The sequence below is a fragment of the Balaenoptera borealis genome (genome assembly GCF_965194805.1).
Source record: "Balaenoptera borealis genome assembly, chromosome: 3".
Lineage (NCBI taxonomy): Eukaryota > Metazoa > Chordata > Mammalia > Artiodactyla > Balaenopteridae > Balaenoptera > Balaenoptera borealis.
Window position 1 is genome coordinate 146,532,410 of NC_138866.1, and position 25,159 is coordinate 146,557,568.

At 42.8% G+C, this 25,159-nt stretch overlaps 1 protein-coding gene across 5 annotated transcripts in view; it reads left to right on the forward strand.

The window, feature by feature from the left end:
• ABHD2 (abhydrolase domain containing 2, acylglycerol lipase) overlaps nucleotides 1-25,159 on the forward strand; it is a 107,329-nt gene that overhangs the window by 61,761 nt on the left and 20,409 nt on the right. For all 5 annotated transcript variants that reach the window (XM_082385947.1, XM_082385951.1, XM_082385949.1 and 2 more), the window contains 2 exons: nucleotides 2,152-2,319; nucleotides 20,222-20,405. In XM_082385947.1, coding sequence (XP_082242073.1) covers nucleotides 2,152-2,319; nucleotides 20,222-20,405 — 352 coding nt within the window. The remainder of the gene's footprint in view (nucleotides 1-2,151; nucleotides 2,320-20,221; nucleotides 20,406-25,159) is intronic.

Here is a 25,159-nt window from a genome sequence, read left to right on the forward strand (position 1 = left end):
AGTAGCTAGTGACAACTTAGCTTATGTTCCCTCTGTCTGGAATGCTTGTCCCAGACCTTCACACGACTGCCTCTTTGTCATTTAGCTCTCAGCCCTGATGTCACCTCAGAGGGTTGGTCCCTGACTCCTCTAACTAGTGTTTCCTTCCCAGGAAGTCCATCACACCTTCCTGCTCTAGTTCTTCATGGTACCTGCTACTCTCTGAGCTTATTTACGTAGTTGTTTATCATCTGTCTGCTAGAATGTAGGAATCCCCAGAGTCGAATAAACAGTCACAGAAGGAATGAATAAATGAATAGATTAGGAGTTCACATTGTGTTTCTAAGCCTTGTAGCTGATCTTTCAAATATTTATTTCTCTACCATTTAAAAAAAGTTTAAATATTTTTAAACTTTTTTTAAATGGTAGAGAAATAAATATTTTTTCCCTTGCTTCTAATGCTCTGACTTCTTCTACTATTAAAGTACAAAATTTAAGCAATTTAATTTAACCTGCTCTTCTAGGACTGAGGTGGAAAGTTGAAAAGGACGAAACTGATTCTTTTTTGTGATTGTCTGTGTCTTTCTATCACCCCTGTGCCCAGAAAGGATTGACGAAGGTGGCTCTGGAAGGCAGAAATGCTTCCAAGAAACGCTCTAAGAAAAGCAGCGGTTTTTCCTTTTTAATGATTTCTTCCTGACAACAAAAGGAATAAATACTCATTCATAGAAAATGTAGATAATGTAGAAACATTTAAAAAAAAGAAAATAATCATCTGTAATCCCACACCCAGCATACCACTGTTAACATTTTATTCCATTTACCTTCAGTTCTATGCAAAGTTTTTCTAAAATTTAAATTACTACACATTATATTATAAATTATAATATAAATATTTCCCCATATCATTAAAAGTCTAAAAGTCTTCAATAACAAAAGTCTAACGACTGATTAATAGTCTCCAATGTGGTCATACCATAATTTAATCGTTCTGTTTTTGGGCATTTAGCTTGCTTATAATTTTGTTGCTCTCAAATAATCCTTTGATAAGCATCCTTACTCATAAAATTTAAGGCAAGATTCCAAGAATTGGAATTACAAGGTCAAGGTTTATAAAAAATTTTAAGGTTCTTTATGCATATTGCATAAGAATTTTAAAATTGTTTTTATCTTAACTTTTGGAAGGAAAATTTATGATTAGATTTAATAACCCAAACACAACTTTTCTTTTAAAGAAAAACACATATTCATATTTTTAAGTAGGTAGTTCATGCTCATGATAGAATATTCAAAAGGTACTAAAGGGTATACAGTAAAAGTGTAAGTCTCTCTCCCACCCTAACAGTGGTACCCACTGTTAGGATTCTTGTATATGATTCTAGAGCTAGTGGATGCGTTTATAAACATAGATGTCATTTCCGCCCCAACAAATAGTAGCATATCATAACCCTTTTCTGCACCTTGCTTTTTCCACTTAATACATATTAGAGAGCTTGCCATATCAGTGTATGTAAAGTTGTCTCATTATTTTTAAGGGCTACATAATATTTCATCATTTGGATATGCAAAAATTTATTTAAGCAGACCCCTATTTCTGGACATTTATGTTATATTCAGTCTTTTGCTATTACAATCTATACTATAGATATATTGTTTTGTGTATGTACAGTGTATCTGTAAGATAAATACCTGAAAGTAAAATTGCTGGATCAAAGAGGTCTATGCAAACACTGCTTTTTATTTTTCCATTCATTCATTCATTCATTCATACAGAATTTCATATAGAAATTAAGAGTAATGCTTGGAAACTTGCATAAGAATTTGACAGAGTAATTTTTATATCCGTTGAATCTAATAATTAAAAAATTGAGATTTGAATTTTTTCATTTCATTTTTCTAGTAATTAATTTTGATTGTATTTTATTTTTCAAAAGCATCTGTCCATAATGGATTGGAACTTTTAAAAACTGACCCTTCACCACAAATAATTTGAGAAGCACTGATATAGAGAGTTCCAGCTAGAAGGGAAAGATATTCTTTTCCAGAGAAATGAGTGACAAGATGTATGTTAAATTCTCTCCTACTGTTGGCTAAGCCAATGAAGTGTAGTTGTGACCATTTATCATGTCACTATTTATTGGCTATCTCGGAATCTCCTCCTCTGCCATATAGATGATGTTACCATGGTCATCTGCCCTGGAATTGCCAATCACAGCGAGAAGCAGTACATCCGCACCTTCGTTGACTACGCCCAGAAAAATGGCTATCGGTGTGCCGTGCTGAACCACCTGGGCGCCTTGCCCAACATTGAACTGACCTCGCCACGCATGTTCACCTACGGTAAGCTTGGGGCACAGCCAAGTGGAGAACCCCTTATTTCTGTTCCCACTCCAAGTGTGCTGCTACTTCTGCTTCTGCCTTACTTTTCTAAGTTTAGAATTTGTGCCCATCTGCAAGAGCTGGTGGGGCACACAATTGTAACAGCAGCCCACATGTACTGGGCATTTGAGAAGCCATGCCCCACATCAGCCTCTCAGCTGGGCACTGGAACAACCCCTATCTCAGCCCATCTCAGAGGCAGAAACTAAAGCTCACAGGGGAAGGTCTTGCACAGCGCTCCCTGCCAGTAAGTAAATGCCCTTCACCACTATGCCCTCCTGACGCTCATTCCTCAGGACTCTTGTGACTGGCAGGCCAGCGTTGTGATGAGGCATGTGGATGTTAGTGGGAAGGGAGTCTGGCACATTAACAACTCAGTGGGTTTCAGGCTGCTTGAGGACGGAATTGGATCTCATATTTAGACAAATGCTTCTTGCGTTTCATCGAAGTCCTTTGTTAGGTAAGGTTCTGCGTTCTGGACCGCTCATTCTTAAATCTTATTTAACTCTCCCTTCAGATTAACTGAACACACATAAATAATAAGCGCTTAAAATATGTGTCTGTATATGTACCAACATTTGTGGTGTTTATAACCACACCAATTATAAGGTGTTTTCATGGGAAACAAGTGAAAATTACATCTATAATCTCACCATAACTAATTTTCTCTTTCTTCATCTTCCCATTCTTTTATCTATGTGCACGTAGTTTTTATTTAGATGCAGTCATAGTGCGTATATCTATGGTAACTTAACTGAAATAACTTTATATTCACTAACATAAAGATGCATAGTCATTATATTTAATCTTTTTAAAGAGCCACATTGCTGTGATTACCCTGTTATAGTTTATTTAACCATTCCTCTTTGTAGCCATTTAGGTTATTTAACGTTTTTCAGCATTTTAAATAATGATGCTATAAATATTTTTGCATAGAAATTTTTTCTTCTCTTTAATGTCTTCTTGGGAGTACATTTCCAGGAGTAGAATTTCAGAGTCAGCATTTTTTATGCACGTCTGTACATATTGTCAGATTGTCCTCAAGTAATATTGCTCCAGTTTTTTCCACCCTTGGTGGCACGTGAGGGTGGGTAAGGAAGCATGAGCGGGGGCACCTGCTCTGTGCCAGGCTGGGGGCTCCCCATCCCACTGCTCCTCCGTGTGCACTCCCACCTAAAGACACCCATTTTACAGCCTCCCTTCTGTTCAGCAGTTTGGTCAGTAGCTTGAAGATACAGGTGAAGCTCCAGATTTACACATAACGCAGGCACATGGGGAGTAGTGAGTAAGTGAGAGGCAGGTTTGGATCAAAAGGCAGAAACAGGCAGTATCTAACAAAAATGAAAACAATGGAGAACAATTATAAGGTCCTATACTTGGATATACAAATTTGGGTGCACAAGTAGAGGATGGGGAAGTGTGGCTTGGCCGCAGGGCCTGGGACGGGAGTGCTACCTAACAGCACAAAGTGCCAGCAAGACAAGAAATGCCAGCGAGAACACTTAATGTGTGCCCAGCACAGTACCGCCGTTTCCCATGGACGTGATGTCTTCCATCTCCACAGCAGCCCTTGAGGCGGTGAGTGAAATTGGGATGGAGAGACTGAAGCACAGAGAGTTTAGGTAATTCGGGCAGGGAGAGAACCCGTAAGTGGAAGAGCCAAAATAAGAGCCTGAATCTTGCCGCCCCAGTCTCCAGAATGCTAGGAGAGGAGCTAGGCCTGTGCAGTCCAGGCCCCCGCCCCTCAGAGTGCTGAGCTGTAGAGACAGGAGACTAGACTGGGGGACACTCGCACACAAGTCAAGGAGTCTGGTGGCTAAAGGAGCAGATACAAGTCGGCTCAGTGTGGGACGTGGTCACAGAGAGGCTACCCCAGCCCTGCCACTGGCCAGCTGTGTTACCTTGAATTTGCTTAACCTCAGTTTCAGGTTCTTCAACTGCAAAGTGGGGGTTACAGTTTTCAATTAAATATGGGTTACTAAGGACTTAGCAGGCAATTGAGTGCCTAACATATAGTATCCACTTATGAAATGTTCGACTTATTCAAATACTTGAAGATCCATTAATGCTAGTGAGAGATTAGCAGTGCTCTGTGTGGCCCAGATAAATAAGACGTGTTCTGCAGGGGAAGATGGGAATATCAATAATAATTACAATACAGTATGATGAGTGCACCAGTTGAGAGCGTCTGGTGGGCGCGCAGCAGCAGGGTGGAGAATCCAGCCTGTCTCCGTAGGCAAGGAGTCACACGTGGAAGGAAGGGTCCTCCCAGAAAAAGCATTTGAAGCGGGTCCTCAAGGTGAGGAGGGGTTGGAGCTCAAAAATAGAGAGATGGGGGCTGTGGGGTAAACAGCCCTACAGCTGCCTTTTAAGAGAGCGGCACATCTGGGCTGGCGAGCAGAATTTGAGAAAGGAAAATCCGCGGGGTGAAGTGAGTCCATCTAGGGTGAGCTCAGCACCCACATCTTTCATGGTAATTTAACTTTCCTTTTTTGTTGTTGTCACTGTTTGTTTCATCAGAATTTTAGAAATAAATTCCTATAGTTTATTATATTTTAGTAGTTTTCCAGAAAGACATGTACCTCAAGATATGGATGATTTTTCTAGCTGTGCTATTTAGTTCTTTTGTTTATCAGTACATCTTTTAACTGTTGAAGTGCATTGTTTAACCATCGGTTAGTAAGGTCAAAGAAATGTGACCTGAGGTCAAAAATCCAGAACTTAAGGCACTTGAAATCCAAACAAAAACGTCTTTGGTAGCTTAGAGAAGGCGTTAGTGCTTCCTTAAGTGCTATTGATGTGACTTTAGTTTAAAAGAATGGGTTTTTAAAGAATGAAATTTTGCCGTTTGCAACAACACAGGTGGACTTGGAGGGCATTATGCTAAGTGAAATAAGTCAGACAGAGAAAGACAAGTAGTGTATGATATCACTTATATGTGGAATCTAAAAAATACAACAAACTAGTGAATATAACAACAAAAGAAGCAGATTCACAGACATAGAGAACAAACTAGTGGTTACCAGTGGGGAGAGGGAATGGGGGAGGGGCAATATAGGGGATTAAGAGGTAGAAACCTCTTATTTTATACCTTAGGTATAAAATAAGCTATAAAGCGGAATTCCCTGGTGGTCCAGGAGTCCAAGGACGAGGGTTCAATCCCTGGTTGGGGAACTAAGATCCCACAGGCCGTGCAGCACGACCAAAAAAAAAAAAAAAAAACTACAAGGATATATTGTACAACATGGAGGATTTTCAAATATTTTATAAATATAAGTGGAGTATAACCTTTAAAAATTGTGAATCACTATATCGTACATTTGTAATTTATATAATATCATACATCAACTATACTGCAATTTTAAAAAATAAAAATAAAAAAAATAAAAGAATGGGTTTTTAATAAATGTTTCCCTGGACTGGTGAATAAGGAGCAATCCTTCAACAAAGGTGGCCTGATACATTAGAGCAAAGCCTATGTTTGTTACTTTTCACTGGTAAAGTGAGGCAGCTCAACTGTTAGCAAGCTAGAACTGAAAAATCTTCATCACACTTAGCCCTGTATTGACTAGTTGCCTATTTATGGACTTTCTATACTTCAGTATAAATATATTTGTCGACTTTTATTTCTACACCTAATATCATTCATTTTTAATTACTGTTGCTTTGTGATATGGCCGAATATCTGATAGGATTCACCCTGACCCATTGCTTCTTCAGCGTGTGCTTTTGTCTCTCTGCGTGTTTATTTTTTCAGTTGAACTTTAGAATTATTTTGTCACGCTCTGTGTTGAGTTTCTGTACCAGTCAAGATGGACTCGATTAGGCTGTGGAAACAACCCCCAAATCTCACTGGTTTAAAAACAAAGATTTATGTCTTCCTCACGTGACAAATCCATCCTGGCTTGGCCGGGGGGGTCCTATGTCCCATCACCATCCTCACTCAAGCACCCAGACTCATGGAGCAGCCCCCATCTGGAGAATTACCCGTAGAGGTCACAATTTATTGGTCAAAGCATATTACACGGTCAAGTCTAACTTCAGTCGGGTGGGGGAGGTGTGTTGTTCCCAGAGAGAGAAAGTAGATTTTGGTGAACTCTAGCACACTGTATCACAATTTTTGAATAGGAATTTTATTGTATAAATTAACTTGGAAAAGTTCGTTGTTATAGTGTTTTCTCATCCAGGAATGTGGAACTTCCCTTCAAGTCTTCCTTTATTTCTCCCATAAAGAACTTCTAGTTCAGTGGTTATCAACATTAGAATTCCCCTGGGGAACTTCTGAAAGATACCAAGGCCGGGAGCCAGCCCCCAGTGTGAGGTTCCCCCCGCCCCGGGCTGAGAGCCACAGATGTAGGTCTTAACACATTCTTTGTTTCCTCTTCAGTTTTTTTCTTTTACCTTTTTATTATAGAAATGTTCAAAGTATAGAAAAGTAGAGAGAATAGTAAAATAAACTCAGAATAAACCCCTCTGTACCCATCACTCAACCTCAACAAGCACTCAGCTTCTGGCCAATCTTATTTCATCCATAAACCACGCCTTTCCTGCATCCCCCTTCCAAGATTGTTTTGGAGCAAGTCCCAGACAGCCTATCATCTCATCTGTAACTGTTTCAGTGTGTGATGCTAAGGTACATGGACTCTCTGTAAACTGTTTTAGTTTGCTAGGGCTACCAAAGCAAAATACCATAGTCTGGGTGGCTTAAATTAAAGAAATGTATTTTCTCACAGTTCTGGAGTCTAGAAGTCTAAGTTCAAACTGTTGACAGGTTTGCAAAGACTTCTCTCCTTGGTTTATAGATGGCTGTCTCTCTGTGTGTCCATGTCTGTGTCTCTGTCTGTGTCCTAATCTCCTTTTCTTATAAGGACACCAATTATATTGGGTTAAGGCCCACCCTAATGACCCCATTTTAACTTAATTACCTCTCCAGAAGCCCTGTCTCCAAATACAGTCATATTCTGAGGTACTGGGGCTTAGGACTTCTACGTATGAATTTGGGGAGGACACAATTCAGTCCATAACATAAACATAGCACAGTACCATCATCACACCTAAAACTTTAACAGTATTCCTTCATAACAGTTCAGTTTCCCCAGCTAACTTCTTTCTTTGTTATTTTCCTTTTTAATTACAGTTTGCTCAATTCGGGATCTAAATCAGGTCCCATATATTACAGTTGTCTCAAAGGTTTCTTAAGCCTCTTTTAAATCTCCTTCCCTTCACTTTTTTTTTTGTTTTGTTTTTTTTGGCTGTGTTGGGTCTTCGTTGCTGTGCGTGGGCTTTCTCTAGTTGCGGCGAGTGGGGGCTACTCTTCGTTGCAGTGCGTGGGCTTCTCATCGCGGTGGCTTCTCTTGTTGTGGAGTACAGGCTCTAGGTGCACAGGTTTCAGTAGCTGCAGCATGCGGGCCCTAGAGCACATGGGCTTCAGTAGTTGTGGCTCGTGGGCTGTAGAGCGCAGGCTCAGTAGTTGTGGTGCACGGGCTTAGTTGCTCCGCGGCATGTGGGATCTTCCCGGACCAGGGCTCAAACCTGTGTCCCCTGCATTGGCAGGCGAATTCTTAACTACTGTGCCACCAGGGAAGTCCCTCCTTCCCTTCACTTTTAATAGACCCAATCAAGTCAGCCTCTTCCATGTGGGGTAACTGGATGTGACATGAAGGGGGTCCTGATCCCTGGGACATGGCACAGCCCATCCAGAACATACGTGGGCACCAGGCACTGGCCTGAGGGGCCTGCTGACCTCAGGTCTGCCCAAGTTCTGTGTGGAGGGCCCTTCTCTTGTCTCACCAGGTTTCACCTTGTCATGCAGGACTCAACCAACATGGCACCTTCTTGGAGAACCCTTCCAAGACTCCCCTCGCCCCCAGTCATTCTCTGTCTAATCCCCCTCTTCACATTCTTCAAGGCATGTATGGTTTGGTGAAATGGTGTATTTGTTTACATGTTTATTTCCTGTCTCTCCATCCCCAATTCCCCTCCACAAGTGCCCGGGGTCTTTGTGCTCCTGTTCTAGCCCCCCAGGGCCTCGAACCCTGCTTGGCCCATAGAAAGTGCTCACTAGGTCGGTGTTGCCTGAATAAGGACTGAGAGGAAGGGTGCGAAATGACAGTTTGTGGATGGAAGGTGATGTTGTGCAGACTAGCGTGTCTCAAACAGGTGTGCCTTATGGTTGTGTGACCTGTCCTTATGCAAACTGTGTCGCTCTGGAGCAGATGGCAGGCCCTCCAGTCACTGTGATACTCTTCTGGCCTTTGGAAACTGTGATCTTGACCGGAGCAAACTAAAGAGGGCATCAGCATGAAGCCCTCATTCTTCTTTTCCTGTTTCCCACCACCCCCCCAGACCTCTCTTTCTGAGAAAATTGCAAAAGACCTTTTCCCGCTTATCAAACTAACTCTGTTCTAAACCACGTAAGCACTAATCCCTTGTTATTGGGCATCTTTGCTGATGTGATTAGAAATTGTTGAAAATAGATCTCTTGAACAGAAGAATTTCCTAAATGGATAACCTTACATTCTGGTGACTTAGAATCACATGAATCCTTCGTGCTGCCTTTGAAAGATAAATTCATTAAGGAAAATCCTGCATGACAGCAGTTACCATTTATCTCACACTAACAGTGCCAGGCATGTGCTGAGCATGCACAGGTATTACTTCCCTTGATCCTCCTGATGCCTCGGAGGTAAGCGTTAGTTTCCCCACTTCCCAGGCTCAGGGAGGTTAAGTACCTTGCCTGGGGTCACACAACCAGTAAGTGGTAGGACCAGCATTCAAACTGCATGATTCTTAATCTCAACTCAGTACCACCTCTGTCGTAGTGTTCATTTCCTATTTATGATATTGCTTATTAGAATAAAGGGGAGCAAGGAGATAGTTGAGCATTAAAAAGGTTTGTCCCCACTATGGTGGTAGTGGTCATTACTGTTTTTATTAGTAGCTCTTGCTTACATAGCACTTGCTGTGTGCCAGGCACTGTTCTAAGTACTTTATAGGATATATTAAATCAGCCATCCCCCTTTTACAGATGAAGAAACTGAGGCCCGGCAAGGTTGAGTAACTTGCACGTACTGTATAGCACAGGGAACTCAATACTCAATACACTGTAATGACCTAGATGGAAAGAGAATCTAAAAAAGAGTGGATATGTGTGTATGTATAACTGATTCACTTTGCTGTATACACCTGAAACTAACACAACATTGTAAATCAACTATACTCCAATAAAAATTTTTTTAAAAAAGATTAAGTAACTTGCTCCAGATCACAAAGCTGATGAGTGGGTGATCCAGGTTTCTATCCCAGGCAGTCTAGTCCTGGAGTCCACGCTTTTGAACAACAGGCTACATAGCCTTTCCATGTAAGGGACTGCATCCTGCTGATATTTCTAAGGAGTAAGGAAATAGTTCCGTCGGATACATTTTAGGTTTAAGGCAAAAGAGCAGCCAGGAGCTTCTCAGAGCCACAGAAACAGGCCTGATGGGTTTGGGCTCTGGTTTTAGTTTATCTCATATCCTACAGACATTCATGAGGCCAGACCCTGTGATGAGAGTACAGGCGGGAATTCAAGTCCCTGCTTTTCTGAAGCTCCCATTCTAGTGAAGAACAGCTCACCATCGAGGGAAGGGGGGGAAATAGTCCCAATCAGTCTGCACTTACTGGCTGGGCTTGTCCAAAAAGAATATTTACCAACAGCAACCTTTTTAAGGACAGGGGCCAGATTTTAATATTCAATTTTTATATTATGTTCTTGTTAATCTCCTGCATCTAGTGTATCACTTAGAGAGAGTTGCTCAGGAAATGCCTGCATAAGGAAAAGGCAGTGTGTTTCAGAGTCCAACAGATGGGAATTTGAATTCCGCAGTTGGGGAAGTTAGCATTAATATAAAAGTACACAGCATGAGGCCCAGCAAATACCAGTAAATGCCAATGATTATTGTCTTTATTAGTCCTTCACTCTTACTTTGTGTTTTCTGTGAGCCCACTTAGAGGAGAAAAGGCGAAAGTTTACTTGAACAGTTAAATGGCCTAGCCTCTATGTCGGCTTCAAACAGTTGACTGCCTGTGAACTGTCATAAGGGCCAATTTGAGAAGCAGTGCTCGTTGAGCATAAATTTCTGTTTTGAGCTTGGTCTGAGTTATGACTCTTTTTACAGGGATGGCAAGGCCCCGGTGGTTATTTTGAAGGGTGCAGTGCTTGCTTTCGAGCTTCGTAACCTTCAGTATTGGCTCCTTGCCCAATCTGGTGGGCCCAGGCCCGGGGTAGTGGGGGTGGTCACACACCTCCAGCTCATTGTTACTGGCTTCTATATTCAAAATCAGTACTGGCAAGTTGTTTTTATTGTAGTACATGTTTATTAGCTATATTCTAACTTTCTAAAAATTATTTTCATTCTTTAAAAAAATTCCTCACCACTTGCCTCAGAATAGTTCATAGATTTTTTTTTTTTAACCAGCAGATATTAAAGATTTCCCTTTTGATGAATTACATGACATTATCCGATCTGACCAAAGACAAAATGTGAAACTGTTAGGATGACTAGTAGAACCCACAAGGGTAGAATTTATCAGTCTTTTAAATTTCTTATTTAAATACGATACTTTGCTGGAACAGAATGGGGGTCCATAACCCTATCTTCTGGATGAGATCAATGAGTAACACTTGAAAATGAAGGAAAGCATAGAAGTCTTGAAGATTTTTTTGAAGTGTATTCATCATACAGAGCCTAATCTTTAATTGGAACACTGCGGTAGTGAACAGTTGACTTAATTGATTTTCTAACCTAGACAGTGTTAGGAATGTGAGTAATGTTGTCAATGATGCTGCAGGGGGCCAGTAAATTCAGGAAATATTCTGCTCCATCTTTGTCTTTGGCTAAATGCCTTATCCCAGCAGTCCAGTGTTCATATTCAGAGCAAAGTAGAGCTGGATAAAGTCCACCAGCCAAGGAAACGAACTAAAAACCAGAATGATCCAGTTGTGGTTATTCTGACCTCCATTTCTAAGACTGACCTTGAAGTCTTATGACCAGAAACTTAAGAGCCAAGTGACAAAGGGTCTATGAGTTTGATCTTGATTAGAGAAAAAATTTAAGGTTTTTAAAAAGTCTTTTCTATATCAGATGAAAGGAATAAAAATAATAACCTTGCCTTGGCCCCCATAAGGTGACTGAGTCCCTTAGAATCATGAGCCTCCTAAGAACTTATGACCGAACACCAACCTAGGACATTTTGACATTGAAAATGGTCTCAAACGATTTAAATTGCCTTTTCCTGTGAGTTTAAACAGTGAAGTGGGCTCTTCCCTTATTTCTAAACATTTGGCTTTCTTACATTAGACATCAAGCTGAGAAGAGGTACATGAAATTACAGCATCATCTTCTGTTGCTTGGAGGAGGAGCTCATTAATGTCCAATTGGGTTTAATACTGGATTTTTTTTGTTTTTTAAACTGTCTTTTGGAACCTCAATGTAAGATCAGAAAATTTTGCCTTGCTTAGGGGACAGCATTTCCATCTTAGAAGGGAGGGAAGCCCGGTACCCTGGGGTCACCATATAATTTAGCAACCCAACTGGGTCACTTTTGAGAGTGAAAAAGGACCTTACTAATAACTGCATCAGAATAACAGACAAACTCCAGGACTCTCTCAGGCAAACTAAGGTGTATGGTCACCCTGCTATACAGCACACTGTAGAGATCACCCATGATCCAAGACATTTTGCCACAAAGAGTTGCAGACAGTGATTTTTAAGAAACTTCTACTTTGTTAGAAGTAGAAGTAACTGCTCAATCTAGCTGAAGATATTTGATTAGATCATGAACATAAATGTTTCTGTGAGCTTTTCATGTCTACCGTTTTAATTGATGCAGACTCCATTTTGGTTTTTTTTTTGAATTTTATTTAATTTATTTTTTATACAGCAGGTTCTTATTAGCTATGTATTTTATACATATTAGTGTAGATATGTCAATCCCAATCTCCCAGTTCATCCCACCACCACCACCCCCAGCCGCCACTTTCCCCCCTTGGTGTCCATACGTTTGTTCTGTACATCTGTGATGCAGACTCCATTTTGAATCGTATTCATGATTCCAGATGACAACCAGGAACTGTGTTGCCTCTGAAGCAGTCGAGTGTTATAATGGCAGAAGGACACTGTGGGAAGGGAGGAGGGAGGGGAGGTGGGTGAAGAGAGAGGGAGAATGGGGAAGCGAAGGCAGTGAATTTGCAGAAGCTCAAGCATCTTAGTAAAACATCTGACAAGACCATCTGCTGAGAGTCACCGAGCTTTGAGAGGGGGCCCAAGGAGGGGCCCAGAGTTTAGGGGACATGCTGGGGAGTAATACTGCGAGCAGAACTGTGGAGGAGCGTCGACAGGTCTGAGCTTTCAGGATGAGATCTGGATATTTAACCCTCAGACAAAGAGGGCAGTTTTCAGCATCCTGCACCCCGGGAAACAAAGCCAAAAGCACTCATTTGCGAAAATCTTTGTTTCAGAGATAAAGACAAGGCAAATTAATATGGTGGGCAAAGAGGGCTCTCACTTTATTTCTACAGCTGTTTTCTTCCCGAGTGAGTCAGCTTTGCAGCAGCTTGCCCACAGCTCTAAGAAATGACTCACACACCTTCACTATGAAAATGCTAGGGGCTGCTAGGCCCCCAACAGTCCGCCAGCGAGCCGTGTTGTTAGCTGACCACTCTCTTGGATTAAATTTAGTGGGAAGGATATTTAGGTTCTTCTTTCCCGTCCCCTGCTCAGTCACGCTGGCTGATACTGTGTGCTTTCATGCCGCATGATTCAAACTTCCTTCTTACCCTGCTCCATCAGTGGCACGCCCACCATGTGCCTGGCGTGGAGAATACAGAGATGACTCAAAGTCTCCAACCACAAGGAAGACCACGTCTCTGGGTCCTTGTATTTGAGCCGACTGAGTCATGATAGTGCCATTTTGGGGGAAATGGCTTTTGAAATAGATGGGAGGTACAAGAAGAAGGTCTCTCCTGTCCTTGGCAGTTTGCTTTTCCAACATAGGCCTGTGGTACTCATCTGTCTAAGGCCAGGTTAGTGCCTCCTATTTCGTCTTGTCTTAAAAAGCTGCAGCAAGATTATATAAGGGCCTACTGTATAGCACAGGGGGGAAAAAAGGTATAATCTGTTTGCAGGACATATATTAAGTTAACCTTAAAAATACATTCCAATATACATTAGGTGCAGACAAATAGTGTTTGATTCCACGTATACGAGGGACCTAGAATAGTCAAATTCATAGAGTCTGAAAGTACATTGGTAGATGCCAGGGGCCGGGGTCAGTGGCGGGGGTGGTGAGGGGGAATGGGGAGTTACTATTTAATGGGGACAGAGTTTCAGTTTAGGAAGGTGCAAAATTCGGGAGATGGATGATGGTGAGAGTTGCACAACAATGTGAATGTACTTAGTGCCACTGAACTGTACACTTAAATACGATTAAAATGTTTTTAAAAGCGGGCTATAGAAACATTAAAAAAAAAAAGATTATATACCTAAATCTTGTTACTGGTGCTAATCCTTTAAGGATTAAATACATAGAACCTCATTAAAATCCTCCTAGTATTAAAAAAACAGATAGCTGCAGCTCTTAATAAAAGAGCCCAGGGAGGGGTTCCCAGACACTGAGGGTGTTTGGTAACTGACATCAGGTGGAGATCCCGGGAGGACCCTGCATCTACCAGCAGGCTGATCCTGGAGCTGGGCAGACACCACGTCCTTGCCTTTCCCTTGCCTGGGAGAGATGGCAGCTCTTCACAAAACACCCAACAGCTTGTCTAGGATTATGTAGACCTGGCCTTTTATCCAGGTCAGAAGTGCTTGAATTTAATTAAACTGAGGCTCCCAAAGTGCCTACGTGATTAGCTGTAATTGCTCCTCAGTAGTGTAGCAAATCCGAGTTACAAAATCCAAGTTTTGTAACTGCCCCAGTGACATCTGAACATCTCCGCTAGGTCTCAAATAATTAGTCTCAAACCTGGATAAAGATAGATAGGTCCAAAAGGCATCAGATGGTGAAAAAGTAAGACTTTTCACAATTGAAAAATAAATCCTGGCCGTGCAATTACTTATGTAGATTTGGGATACAAGACAAAGGACTTGGGCTATGGGGTTAGACATGGGTCCAAAGCCCGGTGCTCCCACTCACTCACAGGGCCTAGCACAGGGCCCGGAACGTAGTGCCTCCTTCCCATTCGTTTAGATGATACTGACTGAGTGCCCGCTGAGTGCCTGGCCCCACAGATACAGTGGTGAACAACACCAGGAGTATCTTTGCTTGATGGCGTTTATAGTCTAATACAGAGGCTCACTCAATGGTAGAACAAAACTTAAAGATACAAAAAATTAGCCAAGGGATGAAAAAATAAGGCAGAATCCCAAGGAAATGGTGGTAGAAACAATTGACAGTAAGTCCCTTAGTACCATTTCTTATACAGGCAAATAATGTCCCCATCACAAGCTGCACACATCACTGCCCCAGCATGAGGGATGTGTTGGGTGTATTTAGCATAGTTGAAACTGGTCTAAGGAGATTTAAATATCTTTTTAAGAAATTATTCTTCATTTTTACTAGATTTTTTTAACTGGCTGGACTTTTATTGAAAAAGTAATGTCTATACACAGGAAAAACATTCAAATGGTGCAAAAGTCTATATAGCAATGAGTCAAACTATGTCTTCCTTCCATCCTAGTCCCTGGTTCTCCTCTTCAAAAAAAAAAAATAATAATAATAATAATAATAACTGCTATAGTTTTTCAGCAAATATTCAATCAGATATGTGTACACATATAATCCCTTTAAAAACACAAGTACACACAGGAGATGGTGCCATCCCACTGCTCCACTTTCATTTTGGTCCCTCAGTAAGCTGGCTCAGGGTCATTCCACATCAGCAGACCGGACTCTACGTCGTTCTTTTTCACAGCAATTTAACTAGTCCTCTTACTGGTGGAAATTTAGGTTATTTCCAATCCTTTGCTGCTGCAAACAGCGCTGCAGGAAACATTCTTGCACATATATCTTCGCACACATCTGCAGTATAAAGTCCCCCAAAGTGGAATTGCAGGACCAAAGGTTTGTCCTTTTAAAAGCATTAATAAATGTTACCACATTGCCTTCTGAAGGCTATTCCAGTGCCCACTCCCACATCAGTGGATGGACCAGCAGGCCTGGTACCCACACCCTCCCCAGTGCTGGGTATCGGCAAAGTTGATCTTTTCTAATATGGGCAGTGGAAAAGGATTGCGAATTGTCGTTTTAATTTGCATTTATTTAACTGTGAGTGACATGAAGCATCTCTCTGAACCGCCCTTTCAAAAGGCAAAAGAAACAGAAAATTGAAGATTTTACCCACCTTTCCTATCAACTCAGACAGGGGTTCTCAAAGTGTGGTCCCTGGACCAACATTGCCTGGGAACTTGCTAGAAATGAACATTCTCATCCCACCCAGACCTCCTGAATCAGAGATTCTGGAGGTGGGACCTAGCAATCTGTGTCTTAATGAGCCCTCTGTTTAGACTCCACCCCTAGAGTTTCTGATTCAGTAGGTGGCATGAGGCATAAGAACTTGCATTTTGAACAATTCCCAGGCAATGCTAATGCCGCTGGGCCAGGGACCACACTTTGAGAACCGCTGGGCTAGGGCATTTTTCTTGCAGTAATATTTAAACCTCAATGCAGCTTTTCTGAGTCACTCTACAAGAACGATTACCAGAAATCAGTTGTGTGTATTTAGGGCTTTAAAGATTGTTTTTGTTAGGACTTTGATGGACCCGGTAGAGGTTCCCGGTTGGGTTGAGCAGGGGTTCACCCACTACAGAAACCTGGCTTTGAGGAAATATTTGGAAAGCAGCTACCAGGGCAACAGCCCTGCTTCAGAAGCTTCCAAAAGGCAGAGCAGTGCCTCCATGTGGGCAGGTTGCTTACTGCAAGTGGAAAGGGAAGTCTGAAAAGGCTGGCCCAGAGACCAAGTGGGAGTATGCCTTAAAGAATGCTTTCTCCTATTGATCTGAGCCAAAGGGATCCTTGTTCCCTAGACCAACGGTTCTCAGCCCTGGTTGCACTTTGGAGTCACCTGGAGATCTCGTAAAAGAACACCCATGCCCGGGTCCTACCCTCAGATAGTCTGATTTAATTAGTTTGGGGAGGGCCCAGGCATTAGTATTTGTTGTTGTTTTACAAGATCCTCAGGTAATTCTAATGTGCAGTCAGATCACAGAACACTGCTTTGGAGAAAAATCTAGAAATCTAGATTGGCCTTTTCAAGTGTTAAGCTACAATCCCTTGTTTAAATGATTTTTTTAAATTGTGGTAAAATACACAAAAATTTACCATTTTCATCATTTTTAAATGTACAGTTCAGTAGTGTTAAGTGCATTCACATTGCTGCGCAATCAATCTCCAGAACACTTCTCATCTTGCAAAATTAAAACTCCGTACCCGTTAAACAACAACTCCCCATTCCCCCTGCCTCCAACCCCTAGCAACCACCATTCTACTTTCTGTCTCTGTGAATTTGACTACCCCTGGTACTTCATGTAAGTGGAATCCGACAGTATTTGTCTTTTTGTGTCTGGCTTTTTTCACTTGGCATAATGTCCTCAAGATTCATCCATTTTGCAACATGTGTCATAATTTCCTTCCTTTGTAAGACTGAATAATATTCCATTGTATACATGTACCACATTTGGTTTATCCATTCATCTGTTGATGGACACTTGGGTTGCTTCCACCTTTTGGCTGTTGTGAATAAAGCTGCTATGAACATGGGTGTACTTAAATAATATTTTTAAAAGAGAAGAGAAGTAACAGTTATAATAATAGTTAACATTGAATACTTACTATGCCCTGGTCTAAGTCTTTTACCTATATCACTTTACTCAGTCCTGCAACCAACTCTGTAAGGTATTCACCATTATTACCTCCATTTTACAGATGCAGAAACAGACCCAGAATGGTTTGGTAACTTGCCCAAGGTATTTTCCAAAGTTCCCTCAGGATAAAAATCATTTGGAGTATTTGTTAAAAGTACCCATTGCCACAGACCCCATGCTGTATCTGTGGACTCTGAGCCTCCAGCAGGGAGCCCAGAGGTATAGATTTTCCTTGTACCCCAGGATTTGCTTGTCATCATTGGGAAGTTGAGAGCATTGGGGGCCACTAAAGGGGCCTACCCTAAACAGTGTGACCACAGAGCTCTTTCACTCAACCATGGGGCCAGACTGCCTCATTAAGGCTGTGTTTTTAAGGCCTCTTATGGCCTAAGAGAGGTGAACAAATATCTCTAACAGGATTTCTGAATTCTTTATTTGTTGCATGCCTGAGCAGCCGTGATATCAGCTGAGTGTGTCTGAAGACTCCCCCCTCTTTTACATCACATCTCCCCATTTTAAACCTAGCGTTTCCTAGAGATATAACATTCCTTCTATTGCTACCTTTTTAAAAAGAGAAACTTGAATAAATGACCTAGGTGGGGACAAAAGTCTGACGTTTCAAATTCCTAAGTTAAGAATCAGGGTTCCCTCTGGACCAGCTTTTTGTTGCTCCAGGAGGCTGTCACCAGGACCCATCGGAGGCCTTCAGAATGCGCTCAATTCATCAGCTATTTATTGAAGGGCTGCAAGGTGCCCCAGCCTCTGCTGGGTGCAGGAGGGAGAAAAATAGGAGGCTTGATCTCTTATATCTCAACGGAGAGAGAGACGTACTTCTTTTTCAGGGTGACGCCTGGGTCTTTCCATGTTGGGAGGGAGCAGCTCTTGGCCCCCAGTTTTTCCCCTAGTCATAAGCATCTTTTGCCACCTTCCAAGCCTCAGGAGCTCCGAACACTTTCAAATTGTGATCATTAGTCAAAGTCTGGGGGATCTTGTCTGGAAAGAAGCGCGAGGGGGCCTCTAGGAGTGTCGGGAATATTTTCCGTCTTGATCTGCACAGTGGTTGTATGGGTGTAAATGCATAGATTCATCGACTGTGCACTTTCCTGGGTGTATGTTATACCTCATTAAAAATAAAAAAAAGAAGGCAGCTTTATGTGTATTGTTACACAATGGCTTCCGAAACATATTGTTAAAAAAAACAACAACAGCGCTAAGCAATATGTGTGCTGCCATTGGTATTTTTTAAAAGAGTGTAGGAAAGTACCTTTTACCGCATCTTTTATGTCATTTGAATTTTGTGCCATGTGCATGAATAACCAACTCAAAGAAAAAAACATTTAATGCAGATTCCTGGGCCTGGCCACCATCTTACTGAATAAGCTTCTTTAGGGGTGAAGCCCAGGAATGCCTGTTTCTAACACCCTCTCCAGGTGATTCTAGGTACCCTGTGGGCTGAGAACTCCTGCATGAGGTTGTGCTGGCCTTCCACTGTTAAGAGGAAGACAGATCCAAGGGGGAGCTTGTCCCGGCTCAGAAGGTCGTGTCCCTCAGGGTTTGTGGGTTAGGAGAGGAGCCATCCAACTCTCTTAGGAATGTCCAGCCCTCTGAGCTGGCTTTGATAAGCAGGAAGATGTGGAAGAAGTCTGTTTTCATTTTTTTTTTCAACGAACAAAATCCATACTGTCTTCATGCTGGTCTGTCTCGTACATGCCTCTTGGCAAAGTCCCTCACTTTCCCTGTTAGGTTTTCTTTTAAGTTGTCTCTTTGCTGAGTCTGGGGCTGGGCCTTAGAAGGATGTGATGAACCCCTTCATTTGTATGGCCACTAACCTCCTCCTCTTCGCAAAGCTGCGGAAACATAACATGACTTCACCAGCTTCCCAAGGGGACACCAGTAGACATCATCCCTCCTGGGCAGACTGGGCCCAAACACCCTCTCCGTTCAGAAGTCTCCTCTGTATGTTTCTGAATGGGTCTGTCTCCCACGGCACCTGTCCCTACGTCACCAAGAACATTTTATCCTAATCCCACAACACATCTTGGCCGTCCCTCTGGACTGAAGTTTGTCTCTCCTTCCCTTCCCCACATTGACAAGGCAGTCCTGTAAATAACATCCACTTGGTACTTTTCTTGACACCATGAATCATTGTACATGTGGGTGTAACATCCTATTTTGTAGCCTAAGAAGCTAATCCCAAAGAGTATTGCTCTTGCTTTTGTTTACCTGTGTGTGCAAACACAGGTGCTCATGCACACCCTGAATATCTGTTTTAATTTCCATGAGTATCCAGATAGGTTTCTCACAACCCATCTTTAAAGGAGCATTGTACAAGCATTTGATACATGGTCCCTTCCTTCATGGGCACTACTAATGCCATGTTTCCTCTAATACTGAGGGGCATCTGGGAACTTCGCTGCAGGCAGCCAAAGAGAAGTCTGCCTGTCTGGCTGAATGTATGTGTCTCTCTCTACACACACACACACACACACACACACTCACATACACACACACACTCCTATACAGTCGTCCCTCAGTATCCTCAGGGGACTGGTTGCAGGGTCCACACAGATACCAAGATCCACAGATGCTCAGGTCCCATATATAAAATGGCATATTTGCGTATAACCTATGCACATCCTCCTGTATACTTTTAAACATCTCTAGATTACTTATAATACCTAATACAATGTAAATGCTATGTAGATAGTTGCTGGTGCATGGCAAATTCAAGTTTTGCTTTTTTGGAACTTTCTGGGATTTTTTTTCTGAATATTTTCAATCTGTATTTGGTTGAATCCATGGATGCAGAACCAGCAGATACAGAGGGCTGGCTGCGTACATATATATTTCTCTCTCTCTCTCTATTAGAGTCTTAACACCCACTTAGTAACCTTCCAGCTCACATTTTCTCCAATCTTTGTTGCACCCGAAATGACCAAGTCATCTTACCTCTCTGCCCATAGGCTGCACCTGGGAATTTGGAGCCATGGTAAACTACATCAAGAAGACATATCCCCTGACCCAGCTGGTGGTCGTGGGCTTTAGCCTGGGTGGTAACATCGTGTGTAAATACTTGGGAGAGACCCAGGCCAACCAAGAAAAGGTTCTGTGCTGCGTCAGCGTGTGCCAGGGCTACAGTGCACTGAGGTGAGTGATCCCGGCCACATGCTCCCACTTCTTTCTGCCGTTGGTCCTCCAGTTAGCACTCGTTTATTGAGATGCCCCAGTGCACCAGACATTGGCTCATGAAGAGCAGGGGAAATGCTGGGGCAGACTGAGCAGAAGTTTCTGGGTCTTGGATTCACCCTGTTTTGCTTCCACATCATACACTGGATTTGTCCTATCAGACCCCTTAAGCCTGGGATATGCAGCTCTATTTTGGGATCAGATCTGTAATTGAATAAGCCAAAGCCCCCCTTAATAGCGGCTGTTCCCCTTTGGAGTCTCTGTGAGATGACTTAACTCTGTTCATGCTCCAGGAGTTTTGTAGAACTGTGGGTTTATGAAAACAGAGGAGACTTGGTGAACCAGGGTCTGAGAACTGGGCCTTATGACCCCAGAATCCTCCTGTCTACCAAAGAGTTGAGTCTCAGGTGGCATCTGGAAGGGGTCTTTAGAAACCATTTAATCCATGCCCTCACTGTCAAATAGTCATCTCTCTCAGGCATCCCAGAATCACACACAAGAGATGACCTACTGGGTAAAGGTTTACCTCTCCTCTTAGTCTCCCGACAACAGAACCCCGAAGGAGGAGTCCTAGGAGGGCATTATCGTCTGCTCTGACCCCCCCACCAGATCAGTGTCGTCCTAGATCACTCCAGAGTCACCACACACACACACACACACACACACACACACACACACTCATACACACCACACTCACACACACATCTTTCCAGACTCTTTAAATGCATTCATATTTTTTCCTGTACTCACTGCTCACGATAATGTCTTTTGTATTACCAATGGGTATGACCAGTTATTAAAGAACTCCTGAAATCCAAAATCACACAAAAAAGTAAAAACAAACAAACAAAAAACTTCCTGATTGATCCAGTCTAATGCCAAAGAGTCCTTATAGTTAATAAATGAATCCTTCCTTTTTGCCTCACTTATATCTCTCGTGGTGTAGTTTAAACCTATCTTGTCATTTTCTAATGGATAAGGGGCTACGTTATTTCTAAAAATATCTGTTACTGGAATGTGAAGTCAACACATCCAAAGGGCAAATGCAGACTCAGAATTCAGCCTCTGCCTGAGCCTTAAAGCTGGCCAAAATGGAGAATTTAAATGTATCCAAAAATAGACATGAAAGACATCCCTGCTGGAACCTTTCCTGAGTTCCAGCACCAGGGCCTAGATTCCAGTTGTCCTCACCTGCAATATGGAGATGATGGTAATAATAAATGGTACCTACCCCATGGCGCCATTGTGAGGGTCAAATGAGTTAATGGGCATGAACTACTTGCAACAGTGCCAGGCATGTAGAAAGTTAAGTCAGTAACTGTTAATTATCATCATTATTCATTGTAAAATGAGAAGTGGACTAGATCAGTGGATGACAAAGAGTAATCTAGCGAACTAGCGACTGCCTCACTTCATTAAGAATCACTTGGAGGATCATGTTAGAAATAAACTCATTTTCTCGGGCCCCAGCCCTGGAGATCCTGATTCATTCGTCTGCGGCACAGGGCCGGGAATCTGCGTTTGGACACATTTCACAGGTGACTCCTGAGATTTAGCCACGTTTAGCAGTCATTGGGCCTGGGGACCTCAGCGGTCTCTCCAGCTCTAATATTGCAGGACTAGGTTAGTCCCCTCGTCCTCCTGATGAGAATCCTCCCCTTCACTCCTTTCTACACTCTGGTGAGCCAGGACATGTTCCTTTATTTTGGCTTGGCTAAAAATATTCAACTCCCAATTCGTAGCCATTATGTAACCAGAGTTAACCGAAGTCCCATCCTGCCCAGTGACTGGAATATTAGAGTAATGAGCAAAGGGCCCGCCACAGGATCCGAGGGAGCAGGGCCTGGCAGGAGGCCCTTGTCACCTGACAAGTGGTCCAGTTTTTGGCAAGGCTTCTAGCATCTGTAAAAATCAGAATCGCTGAAGTCCCCTCCTAAACCAAGTGCTGTTAAACTACTGTGAACACTGACTTTGTGTTCAGAGAGCCCTGGATTTGACAAGCAGGAGGATGTAGGACAAGTTTGTTTTCATTTTTTTTTCAACGCGCAGACTCTTCAGTAACAGCCTGATTTCATTTTGCTGCAACAGCGCCATCTGCTGCTGGCCAAGCACACGACTCACACGTTTGCCGATCCACGGTGTTCAAACTAAGGCAAAGGTTTAAGCTAGGAAACTGACCAACATCTGTGAGGTGCTAAACATTTTGCAGGCGTGGTCTACGCCACTTCTCTTTGAGACCTCAAAGATCTTGATACTCATAATCATTGTCACATCAGCCTCCTGCAAAGAGGAGAGAAACAGGCAACTTTATCCTCTGGAGCACAGAGAACTAATGCTAAGGCTAAGATCCTGTGGCCCTACACACAGAAACTGGCAGCAGGTCAAGGAGACACCATCGCCCTATGTGTACCCCCAACATTTTAATGAGTTCAGGTCCCCCCAACAGTTTAATGAGACCGACTTGCTAAATGACGGTGGCTTACTTTAAACCAGCATAACCTTTTTTTTCCTGCCAAGGCTTGAGGGCAATGAGCCTTTTCAGCACTGGGATGATGGCAGCCATGCTTCCTATATGCCAAGGTGGAGCGGGGAGGGCTCGTCTGCCTCTGCAGGGGCCACACAGGAGTTCATGCTTCCGGTAAATCCCTCCTCGTTGAGTCTACACAACCGCTTGTCAGTGATCCATCCCCTCCCTCTGGCTTCTCGTCCCCATAGCGCACCTCCCCACTAGTCAGAGCCAGTTCTAGGCTCAGAAGCCAGCGCCTGCTTGCTGTAGTTAGAGCAGTCTAGCTGCTGCTGAACTAGCTCACCTTTGATGAGGTGCTGAACCAGTGAAGGAGGGAAACAGATGTCCCAAAACTACATGGTATCCAGCTGACTTAGCATGTTGCCTCAGGATAAACAGCAGCCAACTAACTAGCCCTGGAAATGTGTGTGGTCAGACTCAGCCTAACTCTCTGGTTTAATTAATCATTTGAAGCTATCATGAAGACCTTGATTATAAATTCATCCTGTGACTAGCAACCAGACAGAAGTGCAAGAGGGAGAAGTAGTGATGCCGAAAGATTACCCGCGATTAATTCATTCATTGATTCTTTGATTCATTCAGCAAGACACCCTTCTAGGTAATAGGACACAACCGTGAACAAGGCCAACAAATTCCCCCACCCTTGTGGAGCTTAAAGAAAAGGGAAGGGAAGCTCTTGTGGTCTCATTTCAGGTAAAATCAAGTCGTAATTGCTGAGGAAGCCCTCAACAATCTTGCATTGAAGAATCCGCCAATAATAATGTGATTAAATACAAGCATTCTGTTGCAGTTTGGGTGTAAGAGATAGTCTGTATCTGCTTAATGACAGTAGAATGATGTTTACACAGCAGCAAACCTACAAATAAGTGTCACTAATGGTGACACGCTAGGCATATGGGTGCCAAGGAAGTCCTCAGTCAAGTGGGGAGTCAGTGGGGAGGGATTTTTGGAAGGAGGTGAGGTGGGGTCAGAGGCCCCTTACAGGGCAGTGGAGGAACCATAAGATCTCCCTAAATGCAGTATGTTTCTGGCTAAGTGAGTGCATGAGCACCACTAACTCGTAGCCACTTTAACGTCCCAGCATTTTTAGCAGGGCCTTCCTGTCACAAGGAAGAGCCAGGCCCCCCTTTTCCTGCCAAATTGTGCATATATTCTCTCTTTTGCAAATGGGCAAACTCCAGACTACGGATGAGTTTATGACAAAAGCAAGCATTCTCGTTCATAAAGTCCCTCTATAGAGCTGTACCTTCATCAAACCTGTGTTCATAGTTGAGCTGTAAAATAATTTTAATACTCAGTAGTTTTTTTAACAGAGCCAAGCAAAGGAGGAAAATCTGCTGAGTTTAGACAAAACTCCATGGACAGAATTCCAACCTTAAGAAACAGCTTAACTTTGCCACCACTGGGTTGTGAAGCTAACCAAATGTTTTGTCCTTGGGGATTTTTGTTTATTGTTCATTGTTAATTTTTGTAATCAGAAAAATGAGGGTGTATGATATGCCCTTTGACCCATTAATCCCATTCCTGTAAAAGTGCATCCTAAGGGGAAATATTCTGATAAGGAAGAAAGGGTGTTGGTGGGTGGCCATCCCTACCCTTGTCTGGGCTCCCTGCCCCGTCCTGCCACAAAGCCCAGCCAGGCAGGTGTGAAGAGTTCTGGGCCCAGTCCCTAGTAGGGTACAGAGAGCTTTTCTTTTGCTTGCAGTCTCAAGCTGAACTAGCTGGAGGTAACGACCTCTCCACAGGTCAGTCCTGCCCCTGAAGGGCAACCAGCTGCCAGCCTGGAACATTCTGCTGGGTGTCTTGGGCCCAGAGGTGCCACCATCTTCCTCCCAGAGGCCACACTGTTCAAGGCTCGTCCTGGTTTTGCCCCACTGCAGCATGACTCTCTTGTAGGGCCAAGTTAGAAATAACCCACATGTCTAGCATGAGGAATAGTTGTAAGCTATGATATACCCATTCAGTAGAAAACAAGGCTGCTTGTATTTTTTAAAATTAAGAAAATATATAAAATGGCAGACTGTGTATATTAAACGTAGGAAGGAAGGTAACTATGTAAAACTATGATTGTAGGGAGAGAGAAATGGGGAGTTGTCATTTAACTGGGTATAGCGTTTCAGCTTTGCAAGATGAAAAAGTTCTGGAGATCTGTTATATAACAGTGTGAATATACTTAAGATTTCTCAAC